Below are 18046 nucleotides of genomic sequence, written 5' to 3'. Positions count from 1 at the left end.
TCACATAGCAGGAGCTGTGCACAGTGGCGTCTGCAGGGAGCCTGGCATTTGGGGATGGCAGGCTGGATAGAGGGCTCTGGAGGCCTCTTAGACCTGGTGCTGGACAGTCCAAGGCCAGCTCCATCCTGTATGAGGGTAGTGGCAAGGAAGGGTGCCTGGCGTGATCAGCCCACAGAACAAGGGGAGGAAGCAGACTGGGCTTAGACCAGCACAAGGGCCTGGGTCAGCTTCTCGAAGGCTGCCGGGCCCCTGGGAGAGATGTAATGGGCAGGGGTGGGGCAATTCTCTCAGGTCTCAGCATCTCTTTTCATTTCTCGGTGTGTTGTTGCTCGAAGTAAAAATGCATGGAGGGTAGTGGGTATATGCAAGGCTTGGGGACTGCAGGCAGTGCCTGTGGAGAATGGGTGGGGTGACTGTGGGCTTGCTGGCACTGGCGGTGCAGAGGGAGAGGCGAGGCTGGTTCCTGCCACTGCATATGCGGGCTCAGAAGAGGACCCCCACTATAGGCCATCCTGCCTTGAGCTCCTGAAAGCAGGGAGGGGTCCCATGACAATGGAATGTATTTGGAGCTTGAATCAGCCTAAGCCAGGCTGTGACCTTGTCCAGCTCCATTGTGGTGCCCCAGAGGCCTTCGTGGGGATGGTGGCCAAGCCATACCCACAGCTCCACCAGGTCTCACCTTCAGCGCAGGAACCTGAGCACCCAGGCCTCCTGCACCTGCCTGAGGTGCAGCCAGGGAGAGTCCTCACGTGAGGCCTCTCCCCAGCCCAGCCCCTTTACTTGTCCTTGCCCCTCGGCTCTCCAAGCACCTCTCCTCCTCCTCCTCCTGCCCCGACCTTTGGCTCTGGGCACAGACCTCAGTGTTCTCATCCGTGAAAGGCAAGTCCAGCCCAACTGCTGTCGACCCACTGCCCAGCCACCCAAGGGAAGGGTCCCAGGGACAGGTGGTGCGGCTTGGGAGGGACCATGGGCACCAAGCTGGACAGACCAGGTTGACCCACTCCATGCCTGGCCCACTTGCATCCAGATCCTCAGGGCCCCAGTCCTTGGTCCCTCTGACAACCCCTCCCTGCCTTAGAAAGTTCTGCTCCCTGGCTCTCCTGGGCCTTCCCCTTCCACCCCCAAGCCCCAACCCCTCAGGGAAATACAAACAGCCCCTGCTCCATCCAAATCTGGGTGATGAGCCTGGAAGCCTCAGCACAGGTGGTGAGAGGCTCTGAGGGGCTGCATTCTGTCTCTGCATCCCATAACCTCCTGCTTCCTCATGGCCCTACTTCCTATGCCATCTGACTTGACCAGGAGCTCCCTGAAAACAGCAAATCAGATTGACCTCTGGGCCCCTCACAGGCCTGGAGAGGCTGGTGTGCTGGTGGCACTCATTGCCTGATGGCCGGCCAGCTGAGTGGACGGTGGCCGACACCACCGTGCCTGACACATAGAACAGCAGCCCTTTAAGGAGGCTTCTATTCCTGTCTGCATTTTACAGATGAAGACATGGGGGCTTGGGGAGGTTAAGCAACCCGCCCAAGGTCATGAAGCTGATGAATGGGGAAAGAGATGTGCCCCAGGCACCCCCACCTATTCAGACCCTGTGACTTGATGCCCTTTCCTCTCTCAGATGCAGCCCTGAGCCAGGAAGGGCAGCCAAACGACCCTCCAGTGGTTAGGATGTGTGCGATGCCATCCTGGCCCTCCCTGAGGAGATCCCTGCCTCTGCCCATCCCTGAGGAAGGACAGCTGGTCCTCTGCCTGCTTATCACTCCCAGGGACTCCACTGAGGGCCGGAGCATGCACCGCCCACACTCAGATCCCCCTGCGGGGGCTTCCCCACGCCTGCAGGGGAAGGCACGGTCTATTCGGTCTGGTGCCCTAACTCTGCTTTAGGCCACTCCTCACCGTCACACTCTGTCCCTTCCTGCACAGGGCCTCTCAGTCCTCTGGCTCTGCCTGGCCAGCTCCTTTCACAAGGAATCAGAGAAAAACTCTTCCTTTCCTGGGACCCTTAGGACCCCATCAGCATTGTGGCTTCATCCTGATGGCCTTCATTGTAACTTGCCAGGGACCTCTAGACCTGTGCCACTCCAGATGGGGTTAGGGGTGTCCTGGCTGGGGGGGGCCAGCGCACAGTACCTGCACAGCCCACCCCTGAGGAAGGGCCTGAGCAGAGAGTTCCCAGGAGCCCCAGAGGGCTTCCCTCCCAGAGGTCTCTGTATGGCTCGCATGCCTGCACCTGTGAGTCACCATGCAAGTGACTGGTCTTCGTGTGCTGGGGTGTGAGCACGTGCCCATGTGGCAGGCCTATGAGTTTGGAGCCAGCGTGGTCTGGGGCCGTGTGTATGCCCATGCTGCTGTGTGCTCCTGGGTCTAGGTATTTCTGTGCACCTGCAGCTTTGTGGGGATCTGTGTGTACCCAGGTGTGGTTAAGAGGTCTGGTTGGTCTATATGGCTGTGGGTGACTTTCCTTAGGGCCACCCTTCCCCAGGGCTGTGAGTGCAGTGAGGCGGGGGGATGACGCTGTGACAGAGGGACATTGGGGGCTCACCCCTATGTGGCCATGAAAGAGTAACACTGTGCCTTGGCCTGGACTCACTGCCTCAGAACCTCCCTTCCCGGCCTGAAGCTCCTGCCCAGTGATCCCCGCCCCTCACCAGCATCCACTAGCTGCAGCCTGTGGGAGCAAATGGAGGGGACCCCTGGAGCAGCTGGCTGGGGGTAAGCGAATCGCTCAACTTGGAAGACCCTGCTTTTGTAGTCAGGCCCCACCAGGGTTAAATGTTAGCCCAACTCCTTTCTAAAAGCCTCCGTTTCTTCATCAGCAAAAGAGGGTGACAAATCCCTGGGTCACTAGAAGACTAGACGGGGTCAGGTTTCCACAGCAGATGCTCACTCACTGGGGACCTGTGACGATTGTGAAAATAATCATTATTATTACCAGTCCGAAGGTCTGCAGCTGAGGAAGAGCCCTGAAGAGTGGGCTGACAAAGTGGTGGGGAGCACGTGCCCCCAAGTCTTCGAAGGTCGGGGTAGCCGCAGATGGAGCCATGGAGGGGGAGCTGGGAGAGGGTGGGCGTAATGTCCTAGGAAGGTGGAGGGGTGGGGCTGGGGGAGGTTCGAAGCTGGAGCCCTCACACTGTCCCGTGCGGATGGAGTCCTGTGGGTCTGCAGGGCCTCCCAGCTGGGTCTGAGGCCAAGGGTGATGAGCACCTGGCTCAGGGACTGCCTCTGTCTTTCCACAGCTGGCTGGCCATCCCAGACCTCTCGCTGGTGCTGAGAGGGCTGCTGGGCCTCCTCCCCTGCCATTGTCCGGCCTGTCCAGGTTCGGTGTTCGCCTCCGGGGCTCTGCTTGGGCCTCTCCTTTGCCCTCCAGGTCTGACATGTGGGCTTTGGCCACCCTTGGAGAACATTTTCCAGGAGAAGGGGCTCAGCTGGTTGGCCCAGGTTGGCTTCCAGGAGCAGGTAGAGGCCTCTCCGGGCCTAAGGCTGCCCCGTCCCGCCAGGCTGACCCCGGGTCACCATCCTGGTAGTGTCGGCCTTCTGCTGCCGCAGAGCCTGCAGAAAGACCCCTTTCACCTGGCCCAGAGTCTCGTGGTACATTCGGAAATCCTCCTCCTTTCCACGCAGGGCACTGCCCAGGGCAGCCTTCAGCATTTCATTCTCCTCCACCTGGATGGCCAGCCTGGGCCACATGAAGAAAGGGCTCAGTGTGGCCCACGCTAGCATACATGTGCTAGCACACATGTGTACAGGGGTACTGGGGACAGGGCTGGTGGCACAGCTGCTCTTGCAGCTCTCTGACCTCTCCCCTCCTCCCCTGGACCCTGGGGGAGTACCATGTGGGATTCCTCTCTGTACCCGCCCACAGCCCTGGGCTTGGCACCCGGTAATTCTCCCAAATGTTGGCTGCCTCAAAGATGAGTACTAATCTGTAGGGGTCCCCCACCCTTCCTTGAACATCACTGTCTTTGACCCTGAAAGTTTAACTGAGTGATAAAAGTGGCTTCAGCAACCCAGGCTTAGTCAAACTCTTGGAACTTGGAGGCCATCAGAGATGCAGCTGGGTCTCTCTGCCCTTTGATGGCCAGCTGCTGAATTGCAGGTTTAGAATCCAGGACCAGCAGGCGGCCCTCCAGACAAACAACCCAAATGGGGAGAGACATGATCCTTCTGCCCATGGAAGTACTGCCACCCAGACAATGCCACCCTTAGGAAGATGGGACAGGAGAGCACCTGGTGGTCAGCTCCTCCATCTGAGTTTCCATGGGCACATTGGAGAGCTGGGTGAAGGATGGGTCCTTCCTTTCACTCCCGTTCGGGTTGAGCCTGGTGTTGGAAGTGGGCAGACCTGTGGGGCAGTAGCAGCCACTTTCTGTGATGAGGCCATGGCCCTGTGTAAATGCTCTCCTTCCCCCCTCTCCACTCCACTGCCTATTTCTTGCTTTCCCACTTGCTGAAACATTATACTTTCTTCAAGATGGAGGACAAGGCACATAGCCTATTAAGTTGTCCAATCACTATGTCAAATCACTACGCCTGAAACTAACACTATGTGTCAACTATACTTCAATTCAAAATTTTTTTTTTCTTTAAGATGCAGGACAAGGGCTGCCTCCTTCCTTGATGCCTGCTCTGTATTCCCTTGGACTCACGCTTGGGTCTCTTCTACAACCCTGATTGTGCTTACTAAGGTGGGTCCTCTTGTGACTGTCTCCATCTTTGCAATTCACAAGTTTCTGGCAGGCAGCCAGGGCTGAAGTCTGGTCTGCATTTGAGCCTGAGTCTAGATCACCACTGCCTCTTATGCCCTCATACCACTGAGTCCTCCCTGCCTCCAAAGCCTACCCTGACCTGGTCCCTACATTCATATAGGGGGTCCATGGTGGCCAGGGCCAGAGGCCACAGAATACTCAGAAAAGGAAATCAAAGGTGACTGGTAGGAATTTGGGCACCATCCGGCATCAGAAAACCCGTGCAGAAAAGGCCCTCAGAGGTGGCGTGGTTCTCAGGGATGGTGTGGCCCAGGGAAAATCACCTGGCATCAGTAGACTTGGCTTTCACCCCCTGCTGTGTGGCCTCTGGTAAACCATCAACCTTTCTGAGCTGGTTTTCTCATCTGTAAAATGAGGATAATAGTTCTTGCCTCCAGAGCTTTGTGAGGCCTGGGTGAATTCATTTTTTTTTACCTTGAGGCCCTAAGTGATCAGACCACCTCCTCAGAATTCTGTCATTTCTCTGAGCTTGCCTCATGCTCCCCTCCCCTCACCACATGCCAGCCTCACTTGCTATGCCTTGCTATTCCTTCAAGCCTCCAGCCAAGCTCTGACTGCGGTGCCTTTGCACTTGCTTTTCTGTAGAGTATCTGTACGCCTCATCGCCTGCCCCTCCCGCTGTCTCTGTGTGGATGCCAGCTCCTCAGTGAGGTCTTCACTGGCCTCCTGGAAACCAGCTGCTCTCTCAGTGCCTCCTATCCCCTCCTCTGCTGCCAGCCCCAGCCCCAGCCTCCATCTGACTTCGCATGTCTCTTACTATTTTTTGCTTTGTTTTGTTTTTGTAAATTATCCATCTTCCTCACTGGAGTGTAACTGCCATTGGAGGGACCAAATTCCAGACTCAGGTCTCCTCTTTCTACAGATGGGGGTGGTGGTGCTCTAATCTCTGAAGTAGTGGTGCTCTACCCACATCACAGGCCAGCAGGTGGAAAAGGCCACAAGGATACCTTCTGTCAAGCAGCTGCTCTTTGCTGTCTAGGCAGAACTAAAATGGTTTGTTCTGCTGTGGCTGAGCACCCCCTGGATAGGTTACTCAGCACATTCCTAGAGGACCTATTCTTGAAGGTCCAGCAGGGCTAACCTATAGGGACCTTCCCCAGCCTGGACCCTCAGCAGCTACTGGAAGGGCCCTTGAGTTCTCGGCCCTGCTGATGGGACAAGGGAAAAGTGCACAACTTCTGCTTTGTACCTCATCCTGACATGTGTTTCTGGAACATTCTGATCTTATCTGGGCTGGGGACAAAGGTCTGAGTGTCCTTGTTAGGGGAGGGGATGGGGGATAGACTGCGGTGTGGAGAGGCAGGGCAGTGGGGGCTGGACCTCCCCTCCAGAGCCTATTGGGGATTGGGATGGGGACATCAGAGGGAGGCAGGTCTAGCCCCTCTGTACTAAAGATTCTTCCCTCCTTGGATTCTGGTGCTGGCATCCTGCACCCCTAGCTGGGCCCAGCCGCATAAGATGCTGATGATGCTGCTGGTCTGGGGATCACACCTTAAGAATTACTGTGTTAGGGGCACCCAGGTGGTTCAGTTGGTTAAGCATCTGCCTTTAACTCAGGTCATGATCCCAGAGTCCTAGGATTGAGCCCCACATTAAGCCCCGCATCAGGCTCCTGGTTCAGTGGGGAGTCTACTTCTCCCTCTCCCTATTCCCTTTACCCAGCTCTTGTGCTCTCTCTCTCTCAAATAAATAAACAAAATCTTTTTTTAAAAAATCACTGTGTTAGAGCAATAAATCTTTTAGTTGAGGACAACAAAATCTCCCTCTGCAGCTAGGCGTGGTCATGTGATGAGGATCTGTCCTGGGGATGAAGGCAGAAGTGACACAAGCAGCCTTAGCCTCATGCCCTTAAAAGGTGAGGAGCAGGTTGTCCCCCCCTCCCTCCTCTCCTTCCTGCTGCTGGTGGGGAAGCTAAAGGCACCACCTTAGACCACGGAGGCTGCATGTTGGGCATGGTGGGACAGAAGGTGGAGCCGCCCTGTCCCCAGGCCTATGGAGAAGCCTCATCACCTCTGCTTACTTCATCCCTGCTCACATGCAGCCAGCAGCAGAGACAGAATCTTCTCCTGGTCAGCCACTGCTGCCCTGGCCTCCTTGCAGGCCAACTTTGCCCCGGGACCAACTCTAAACAGCCTCATCTTGGGGCAGAGGGTTAAGGGCTGGGGTGGGGGCGGCAGCTGAGGTCATTTAGCAGAGGCACGGTCACCCCACGGAAGGGTTTGCAGATATCTGGGTCAGGGCCACCTGCGAGCCCACTGGGGCTCCTGGTTCTGACCAGGAGGCCAAGGAAAGAGGACCCCCAGCAGCACGGGCAGGCAGAGCGCCACCCTGATGGAGGCCTCTGCTTCCCACGTTCTTCTCGAAGGGACTGAACCGGTGCTGCTGATGGGCTTCTCCATTAGCAGCAAGGCTGCCCCCTCCCCGCCCCGACACTGGGGCCCCTGGTCCAGCCCCTACCTGTTTTGCTCCTGGGGGCTGCTCTCTGACTGACCGACGTCCTCCCAGGCTCCAGGCGCATCTTCTCAAGATGTTGCTCTAGCACCACGCTGCGGTGCCGCTCCTCCTGCAGCTTCTTCTCAGATTCCAGAAGCTTGCTGTTGCTCTCCTCCACCCTGGGGATCAGACAGGAGGGGCTGCTGTACCCCCGGGCAGGCAGGGGCAACCCCCACCCCAGCGGCTCTGGCTCTCAGAGAGGCAGGCGCATCTTACACCAGTGGTGGTGTGACTTGTGCTTTATTTTTACTGCAGGAACACAGGAACATGTGTTTAAAAATCATATAGTTCTCTCCAAGGCTTAAAATGAAAAGCTTGTCAGCCGCTCACACTCCTCCCCACTCCCATTTCCGGCTCTCCAGAAGCAATCGCTTAGAACACTTTGAGCTGTTTCTTTGAATATTTACCGCCGTATTTCTACAGATGCCCATACTGCTATTTTTCAAGATTTAAATATAATCTTTAGACTTCCTGTCACGCGACACGAGAATTTAGCTTGCATTTAGCCCTCTCAAACAGAGTCAGCCCTTACCAAACAGAATCACCCCTCCACCTCCCAAGGTAATTACATACCATTTTTCAGCTGAATTAATAGTAAGGGGTGTATTAGTTTTCTGTTGCTGCTGTAACAAATTACCACAAACTTAGCAGCTTAAAACAACACGCATTTATTATCTCACAGTTCTGAAAGTCAAAGATCAGCAGGCTCTGTTGGTTAGTCAAGCCAAAATCAGAGGCGTTGGCTGACCTGGGCTCTTACCTGGAGATTCTGGGGGAGAGTCCACTTCTAGGATTACTCAGATTATTAAAAGCATTCAGTCCCAGTTGAAGGACTGAGGTCCCTGTTTCCCGCTGGCTGTTGGCTGGGTGATTTTCATCTTTTAGACTTCCCTTGGCCCTCTAGAGCTTCAAGGCCAAACAGATACCCTGAGCATGCTCTGAATCTATCCAACTTCTGTAGCATCTCTGGATGACCCCAGCTGGAGAAATTTCTCTGCTTTTAAGAGCTCAAGTGATTAGATTGGGCCCACCTGGTAATCCAGGATAATCTTCCTATTTTAGGGCCCATAACTATAATTACATCTGCAAAGTCCCTTTTGCCATATATCATAAAGTGTTCACAGACACAACAGCAGGGAATGAAGGGCATGGGAGACGAAAATCCTGTCTACCACAGGGGGAGTTACATTAGAACAATTATTCAAACATGGAACATGGCAATGGTCACATTTTCTTTCTTATTTATTTTTTTTGCTTTTCTCGGAGTTAGTGATTGCCTTCTGTTTATTATTATTTATTGTTATGACTTATTATTATTTTCCATATGCCCATCATGAATTCATGGGACTTGAAGGTACTGCCATTTGGCCATTTCACATGAAAGATTTGTTTAATCTCACTGGGGCTGGGGTTACGGTCTCTCTTGTGGCTAGGTATGGCATTTCAGACTTCTGTGATACAGAAGATTCAGCTAGAACGCCAGGACTCCCTGAAATGTAACCTAAGCAAAGGGTTGCATATACACATGGCAAATCAGAGTGAAGGTCTGGAAATTTACAGTGTTGGAGGAAGTGGTCTTCCACTTCAATGAAGAGTCAAGAAGGAGCAGAATGGTGACAATTATCAACAGCATACAACTACCAACACAAAGCTGTATACTTACACAGTTATTCAGCTACTAACTTGACTTGTTCAAGCATGTTCCCTGAAACTTTATTTGCAAAAGCTAAAAACAAAAAAAAAAAACAACAAAAAAAAGCCAACCCCATAAAAAACTACAAGTCCATCAATAGAGGAAATACAGAATGAGTGGTAAATATTCATACCATGGAATGTGATAGAATAGGGCAGGGTTCAACCCAGTGGCTGTCAGCCCTATGTCCACAGGTAGCTATTTCAACTGAAATCAATGAAAAGGAAATATAATTAAAAATTCAGTTCTTCAGTCACACCAGCCCCATTTCAAGTGATCCAAGTCACATGTGGCTAACGGCCCCTGCACTGGACAGTAGAGCTATAGAACATCTCCACCATCGCAGAAAGTTCTGCTGGACAGCACTGGTCTGGCCACGAGAAGGAATGAAGTAGAGCTACATGTACAAGCACAGATCTCCACATCATGGGATCAGAGAAGAAAAGTGCCACAAGAACGCGTACAATATGATGCCGCTTATATAAATAAAGGACAAATAAGTCATAGTGGGTTAACACAATAAAAATGCTCCTTAGCCAAAAAAAGAATATGTACTGACCTGAAGAGGATGTCTGAGATACATTATTGAGTGAACGAAGTAGCAGAAGATTATGCATTATATATAACCTAATTAAAAATTTTATAACAGGGGCTGCCTGGGTGGCTCAGTGGGTTAAGCCTCTGCCTTCGGCTCGGGTCATGATCTCGGGGTCCTAGGATCGAGTCCCACATCGGGCTCTCTGCTGGGCGGGGAGCCTGCTTCCTCCTCCTCTCTCTCTCTCTTTCTCTGCTTGCTTCTCTGCCTACTTGTGATCTCTCTCTGTCAAATAAATAAAATCTTTAAAAAAAAATTTTATAACAGATTAAAAATTTAAAAACAAATAGATACCAGCGCTCAGGAAACTCAGCCAATACGCTGACAACAGGGACATGCACCAGTTACTGACTAGACAGTGGGGGAAGGGTAAGGGGCTTTCATTTTTCTGTTGTGTATTTCAGCGATGTTTGCATTTTACAAAGGTTCGTATTCTGTTTGTGCTGGAGGAAATAAACGAACAGCAAACACCACAGCAATGCGAAAGCACTTGATGATTCCCACAGAGTTTAGGAACAACCAAACCTTTGGTTTCTCCTTCCCAAATGTGCCTTCCTCATCTTGATAAATGTCACCGCCAACCATACGGTTGCCTAGCTTAAACACCCGGGGAGCACTCTTGCCTTCTCTCTCTTCCTTGCTACTTGCGGCTTCCGATTTATCCGCAGGCCCTGCAGCTCCACCTCTAAACACACACTGGGGCCAGCCTCCTTCACCTGGTCTGGGGCTGCTCCTCCCCAGGCCTCCCTTCACAGTTTCTTTCTTTCTTTCTTTCTTTCTTTCTTTCTTTCTTTCTTTCTTTCTTTCTTTCTTCTTCTTTCTTTCTTTCTTTCTTCTCTTTCATATTTTATTTATTTTCAGAGACAGAGCAAAAGCAGGGGAGCAGCAGGCAGAGGGAGAAGCAGGCTCCCCACTGAGCAGGGAACCTGATATGGGACTCGATCCCAGGACCCTGGGATCATGACTGAGGCTGAAGGCAGCCACTTAACCGACTGAGCCACTCAGGTGTCCCACAGTTTCACTTTCTAATCAAGTCTTCCCATTGGGATTCTGATTGTTCTATTTGGACCAGTCTTGATTCTCACAGATTTTTTTCTTCTTTGATCACAAAATGGGCTAATTTGTCTCGATGCTTGTCATGGCTTCAGGGTAACTCTTACCAGGTCTCTCACACCATGTGCATCAACCTTCTGACAGACCAGATTTTTTTTTCCTTTGTCATTTTACTTTGTAATTGATTTTTTTAAAGATTTTATTTATTTGACAGACAGAGATCACAAGTAGGCAGAGAGGCAGGCAGAGAAGGGGGGGAGCAGGCTCCCTGCTGAGCAGAGAGCCCGATGTGGGGCTCGATCCCAGGACCCCAAGATCATGACCCGAGCCGAAGGCAGAGGCCTCAACCCACTGAGCCACCCAGGCACCCCATTGTAATTGATTTTTATTAGAATTCAAGAGTCTGACCAAACTGACCCAGTGGCAGTATAAAGTGAATGATATTAAGTAAGGCAAGTCATTTGTGAATATGTTCATGTAAAAATTTTGTTTTCATGAGGACTCTAAGTGTGGGGATACTGACAAAGGATACTCAGATAAGGAGGTCCCCCTACCCAGGTATTAATTTAATATAAATGATACAAGACCTTTATGAAAGACAAACATACATAATATTATACTACATACATAATACTGTATACATAATTCATAAAGAGCTCTTTATGGATGTAAAGAAAAAATATAAATGACTCCCTAAAAAATGTGCAATAGTTTGAATAGATATTTAACAGAAAAGGCTATAAACAGGGGCACTCAGTTGGGTGGCTCAGTCTGTTAAGTATGTGCCTTCGGCTCAGGTAATGATCCCAGGGTCCTGGGATTGAGTCACACATCAGGCTCCCTGCTCAGCAGGAGCCTGCTTCTCCCTCTACCTTCCCCCCTGCTTATGATCTCTCTCTCTGATAAATAAATAAAATCTTTTTAAAAAAGGCTATAAGCATGTGAAAAATATACCCATCCCCACTTTTGGTTATAGCAAAGTAGATCAAAACAAATGAGATAATAGTGTTCCTTTATTAGTTTGGAAATATGTTATGGATTGATAAAACTTTGTAGTGGTGAGGGTATGGGGAAATGGCAGATAGTTCCCATTATTAATGGGAATGCAAATGGATTTATGTTAAAAGGGCAATATACCATTATTTGTGAACATTTAAATGTACACATTCTTTGATCCAGTGATTCCATTTAGAAACTGACAGTGATATACTCTTGCAAAAATGAGAAGATGTGTTTAGCATGAGTTTATCTTGTAATAAAAACGTGCATATGTGCACATATGTCCAGGCACGTATATACATATATCTGCAGGTACATTTTTGGATGTGCAAAGAAAACATTTAGAAGTTCTGGCAGTTCTTTTATATGGGGAATGGGGAACTGCAGGTTGGAAAAGAAGGCTTTTTACAATAACAGAAATACGTTTGTAATAGAAAAACTAATAAAACTTCCAATCGCATAGAGCAGGGATTTTGATGCCAATGTGAGGGCAGAAGCTATAATCCCGGGTTCCTATAAGGCAGCAAACTGCAAGGAAGCTCCCTGCATGATTCTGGAAGTCTCCAGAGTGCTCTGTTTGCAATAAAAGACTGAGACACCCATAAGCCAGGGAAGTGGTAAGGAAGTCTGTAGTCTATCAGGGCCTTAAGTGTGGGAGGGGGGAAGCACCAATCACGAGAAACTGAAACACAAGGCCAGTGCTCATGTGCTCAGGAAACCCTAAAACAATAAATTAGCACAAAGAACCAATCAGAGACCACTGAACCCCAAAGCTCCACAGAGACCAAAGCAGAACCATTCCACAGGAGCACTTTCCTAACCCGAGAACTCCCACAGGAAAAGACAAATGACCAACAACACTGAAGACAAGCTCACAGAAATAACATGAAAGTGCAAACCACATAGAGAAATTGTTCACTAGGAGGGGAAGTCAACAGACATTACTTAGGGTCGTAAGTAATGAAGAGGAGAGAGCAACTCTGAAGGGATGAGTGAGTTTAAAATTAATACAAGGAGAAGTCTTCCTCATGAAGGCTTCTTTTTACTGCTAGAAGTGAAAAAATAAGTTATTAAAATAGGTTTCGTGGCAGAGGAAGTGCAACTGAAGAGATTTAGGGAGCTGGAAGCCAGATTTGAAGAAACCATGCAGTTATCAGCCCAAAATATCACGGAGGTTTAAGAGCTGCAGAGAAAAGAAGAAGAAGGTCTACTGTGGGCTGACTAGGCATTTCAGACGAGAAGAACAGAAACAATGAGGAGAGGCAACACATGGAGAGATGCCCCTGGCAATATACAGACTGAAGACCTCGGAATGAAAAAGCACACCAATTCCCAAGTAGCAGAAATACAATGAGATAGAGTGCCTAGACCCACCACAGTGAGACTTCCAAATGCCAAAGACAAAAGGAATATCTGAAAAAATATCTAGAGAGAAAAGAGGTGACTAGGAAGGAATAACAACCAGACTGACAGTAGATTTCTTTTGGCCACAGCGGATGCTCAAAGACAGTGAGCTGTCATAGCCTCCTGGTGCAGAGAGAAAGTACCCGACCATCTAGACTTCTACACCAAATGAAATTCTCTTTCAAGTGAAAGGCAGAAAAAAGATTCCAAAATAAGCAAGGACACGGAGGGCTTACCATCCACGTGGTCTCAGCTGAACAAAAGGAAGCCCTTCAGTAAGAAGGAAGCTGAACCCAGAAGGGAGACTGAGAAAGTAGAAGCAAGAGTGACAGGAGACATTTTTGAGTTGGTCAAAGTAAGTGAACACTGGCTAATTTTTTTTTAAAAGATTTTATTTATTTATTTGACAGACAGAGATCACAAGTAGGCAGAGAGTCAGGCGGGGAAGGGGAGCGGGGAGAAGGTTCCCCGCTGAGCAGAGACCCAGATGTGGGGCTCGATCCCAGGACCCTGAGACCATGACTTGAGCCGAAGGCAGAGGCTTAACCCACTGAGCCACCCAGGCGCCCCTGGCTAATTTTTAAAAAGATTAACTTGGAGGGTTAATGTCAGAAGGTTAGAAAGAAGAATGCAGTATTAGAGAAATTTAGAAACCAGTAACATGAAAGACACAAGTAGGGGAGTCAGAGTTAAACACTGTAAATTTCTCAGGGTACCTGGGTGGCTCAGTCAGAAAAGCATGGGACTCTTGATCTCGGGGATGTGAGTTCAAGCCCCATGTTGGGGGTAGAGATTACTAAAACAAAACAAAAACCTCTATGGTTATCCTATTGCTCAAAGGGATAATAAAGAAATCTACTGACTTTAGACTTGCTAAATTCTATGTTAAAAGTTATAGGTAACCACTAAAAGAATAGAGATAGAATGTATGACTTCCAAACTTGTATGAAAGAGAGGGAAATAAAACCTGACCTATCCAAAAGAAAGGAGAACAGAGAAAAAGGAGCAGAAAAATCACGGCAAATAGAAAATATTAATTGAGATGATCAAACTATTTCCAAATACTACAAAAATGAAAATGGATTAAACTCTAATCAAGCACCAAGTCTCAGGTTGAATTTCAAAACAAAGCCAAGGGGTGCCTGGATGGCTTGTTCAGTTAAGTGTCCGACTTGGTTTGAGCTCAGGTCATGACCTCAAGGTTATGGATCGAGCCCCACATCAGCCCCAGGTGGGGCTCCATGCTCAGCGGGGAGTCTGCTTGGGATTCTTTCTCTCCTTCTCCCTCTGCCCCTCCCCCTTCTCTCACACACACCTTCTCTCTCTCTCTCAAATAAATAAATGAAATCTTTAAAAAAAATAAAAACTAAAAACAAAGCCAATTATATGCTTTTCAAAAAGAGACATGTTTAGTGACCTCTGTCATGGCAGACTAAGCAGACTAGCCCCTCCTATTGTAAACAACTAGAAAAGTGGATAAAATATCAGAAATAAGTTGTTCTCAAACACTGGACAACAGGACGAGAGGCAATGAACCCTGGGCACAGGACTTGAGAGAAGGGAAACAAGGATGAGCTCTATTGTCATTTTTAGTCTGACTGCATGAAGAGAGGGGGTAAGGGGACCCCCAAGCGGAGCACAGTGGTCTCACTGGGATAAGGACACAAGACTGGGAGCTTGTAGGGGGCCTGAGGCCACTGGCAGTGGTAGGGCAGAGTATGAAAGGCAAAACTCTGCCTCCCTGATGTAAGACCAGAACAGACTCCCCAGAAAAAGAAGGGAGTAGAAAAACTGGGGATCTCTGAGAAGGGCAGGTCCTATACTTCAGAGTGAGAAATCCAAACAGGTTTGGGGGCATCTGAATGCTCTCTTGTTAGAGCGCCAGGAGACAGCAATGCCCCTGAGTGGGAAAGGCCATGTGTCTTGGCTCATGGGCCTGGGACAGCCTCCAAGAGCTAGGTCCCCCGCACCCTAAAATGACACAGAGCAGCAGAGTGAACCCAAAAAGATCAAGCTAAGAGAAAATCACACATGCGTGACCCTAGTGAGTGTCTCCTTAAATTCTGTGCCCCGAGTGCCTTGCTTGCCTCCCACGAATCCCAGCTCTGCATAGGGAGGCTCTGGGCGAGGGAATAGCACGTGGAGAAAGAGGCCAGTAAAGGAGAAGTGAGGCACCTCCATGGAGCTTCCTGTGGAACCGGGCCATGTGAGTCATGCGGGCGTCATGTGGACTAGAATCCCCTAGCTAACTCACGGAGCCACGAGAAGGAATATACCATCGTGTTTGAAGCCACAAAGTGTGGAGTGGCTTGTTACACAGCAATACACAACGGAGTCACCTTGGTTCACGAAACCCCCCAAAACTCTGGCTCCACTCGAGGGAAACGGGAGAATGTTTCTTCCATTTGGTAGACTGGAGGCTTGTACCAGCCACTACATTTCAGTTACAGAAAAAGAATTAATGTTACTTTTCTCTTATCCCTGAGTATGTCTGCAATTCGTGTCTTCATGGGTTACACACACATACACAAGAAACCATTAAAGCTGGTCCCTTCTCACTGCTTAGGTACTGGCCATCCATTGACCACTTCCCAGCAGCCCTCACTCCTTCTTTGCTAACTGTAGTCTGTTTTTCCCTTTGGCAAGCCATCCCTCCTCCACTCTGTGAGCACCTGTAGGTACTTCCAATCAATGTGCTTGGCCTACATTCAGGGAAGGACCTGTGAGCGACCTAGGCTAGCTAGACCTTCTCTCCCAGAACCCACTGGCACAGGAACCTGAAGCCATCGGGCCAGTGCGGGTTCCTACCACCGCATCCAGCTCCCAAGATTCCCAGACTTCCTTGGGCTCCTCTCCTGTCCCACCCCTTGAAACCTGCCAGCACCTTCCAAAATCTGCTTTTCCCTTAAGTAGCCAGGATTGGTTTCTACTGTCTGTCACCACAGAGCCCTGGCCGCATGCCCCGGTAGGGCAGGAACTCAGTGGTGTCCTCTATATTTTTCAGTGTGGAGGTCACACAGTTGGGCCATGCATTGGCCTGAGTACCTGCAATTCTTGCCAAAAGGGTCACTTGAACAAGGAGCACTGATTTATCTGAATGGAAGTCTGTCAACAGACCCTTGGAGAAAATTCTGCCTCCTGGTCCACTGCCTGGGGCCACACGCTTCCCTTCCTCTCCCCCAGAGAAGTCTCAGCAGCCATCTATGAGCAGCTCTCGCTCTTTATAATTCAGATGTGCATCAAGCCTTTGTCTTCCCACCAACTCCCCCAGTGCCCTGAGGAAGGTGTCCTGTTCATCAGAGATTTTGATTATTTGTGGACTGATCTGACTGATAGAACTGCTCCAGAGAGCCTCTCCCCTGAGACTCTCACCTCACGTCCTCATGCATGTGACAGTCCCACTGAATACACGTGGGACAGGGCAAACCTCACTTGTGACAATAGGGGCCCCAAGGCTGTGGGAAACCTAGGTAGGCAGACAAGTAGCGAATGGGAATACTTTAGGCCAACACCATGGAAGCTGAACTCTCCAGGAAGGTGGACCCAGTCACAGATGAGACCGGGTCCCTGTCCAAGCCTTGTGCCAGGCTGTCACACCCCCAGTCCACACAGGCCCACAATAGCTCATCCCTGGGCGCCATGTGTTACCGTTTCTGCAGGACACTGACAAACTCGGTGAGCCGGTCACGCTCCACTTCAGCAGCCTGCCAGAGGGCCTTGAATTCTGTCACCTGTGTCTGCCAGCCTTTCTGTTCGGGGGAGTCTGAGAACCTGCGGACCAGGGTGGGGCAGAGGTCAGAGGTCAGAAGTCATCTGAGGGGTTATCTGACGATGCACACTTACCCATGATGGTGGGAGGGATCGGAAGAACATTCAGGGATCCTCAGAGACAGCCACAGAGAAGGAAGCCAGCCCAGTCCTTCCTGGGCTTGCTGGTCCTCCTCCTCTGGCTTCTTCTCAGTCCATCATTCCTGTGCCTGCTGAAATCTCCAGATCTCACTCAGCTGGTTGCACAGCTGACCCCACCGGGGCTAGAGCTGCATCAGTACCTCTGTCCATCCAGTCCCTGTATGGGGCCTGGAATTGGGCTGGCTGCTATAGAATTTGGCCCTTGAGGACCTAGGGTGGCCTGGGTACCTGTGTGGCCAGGGGCCTGGCTGCTCTGCCATTGCCAGGTGAGCCCAACCTCTGTCTCCCTGTCAACCTGCCCTGTCCTCCTGTAGCCCCTGACTTGGCCCCATGCCCAGCCCACTTTCATGGACGCTTGGCTTGGTGATTTGGTCAGTTTTCTTCAGTGCTGATCTAGCCTGTCACCGCTTCCCTCCTTATCACTGGGCCTGCCTACTGGACCCTTACCCACTGGCTGGAGCCCAGACAGAAGGGGAGCCCTGCCTCCCACCCACCCCCACCCCAGAGCGCACATGTGAGTCCCAAGCTGCTCTCTGCTTTGCTCTCACCTTTCCCCTAGAAACCCTGGTGGCCCTGGTTTGCTCCTCTAGGATCACAGGACACAGGGAGAGCTGGGCTGGAGTATGCGAGACCAGAGGTTAACTTGGTCTGGGGTCTTGGGCAGGTCTCTTTCCCTCTCTGGCCCTGGGTCCTCCTTTTGAACACTGAGGGGTTGGCTGAGATGGGCCTGAGGATTGCAGAGCCTTCTGTGTTCTGACTCCTAAATACACTTTAAGGCCTCGCTGCTCCAAGTATGGTCTCTGAGTCAGGAGCTGGGGTCCAGACCTGCCGAGTCAGAGCCCACATCTAACCCAGCAGATAGCCGGTGGGTCTATGTGCACGCTGACTTTCAGAAAAGCTCTGGTCATCTCACCTCCAGGATTTTCTCTTGGGGGGAGAGGGAGGGGAGGGCCATAGAAGAAAGGGGCTCTCTTCCCAGACACCCCATCACAGTCACCATACCAGCCCCAGTAGACATTCTCTCTGGGGTCACTCCTGCCTGTCCTGTCACTGACGGAAGAGGATGGTATGCTCCATGGAGACAGGGCCGGCACATGGTTGGGTTCAGCAAGCTTTTGGGTAGTATACAACACG

At 50.6% G+C, this 18046-nt stretch overlaps 1 protein-coding gene across 3 annotated transcripts in view; it reads right to left on the bottom strand.

The window, feature by feature from the left end:
• Window positions 1-1604: 1604 nt before the first annotated feature.
• Window positions 1605-18046, bottom strand: part of CCDC13 (coiled-coil domain containing 13) — a 53113-nt gene continuing 36671 nt past the window's right edge. The window contains exons 13-16 of one of the 3 annotated variants that reach the window (XM_047739265.1): window positions 16652-16774; window positions 7224-7378; window positions 4228-4342; window positions 1605-3676 (exon numbers count right to left, since the gene is read on the bottom strand). In XM_047739265.1, coding sequence (XP_047595221.1) covers window positions 3475-3676; window positions 4228-4342; window positions 7224-7378; window positions 16652-16774 — 595 coding nt within the window. In that variant the 3' untranslated portion in view covers window positions 1605-3474. Of the gene's footprint in view, window positions 3677-4227; window positions 4343-5029; window positions 5111-7223; window positions 7379-16651; window positions 16775-18046 lie in introns of those variants that run through there. The other 2 variants (XM_047739275.1, XM_047739278.1) reach the window with 2 other exon arrangements.

The sequence above is a fragment of the Lutra lutra genome, chromosome 1 (genome assembly GCF_902655055.1).
Source record: "Lutra lutra chromosome 1, mLutLut1.2, whole genome shotgun sequence".
NCBI lineage: Eukaryota > Metazoa > Chordata > Mammalia > Carnivora > Mustelidae > Lutra > Lutra lutra.
Note: the sequence above shows the minus strand (reverse complement) of the source record. Positions and strands in the feature narration are given on the sequence as shown.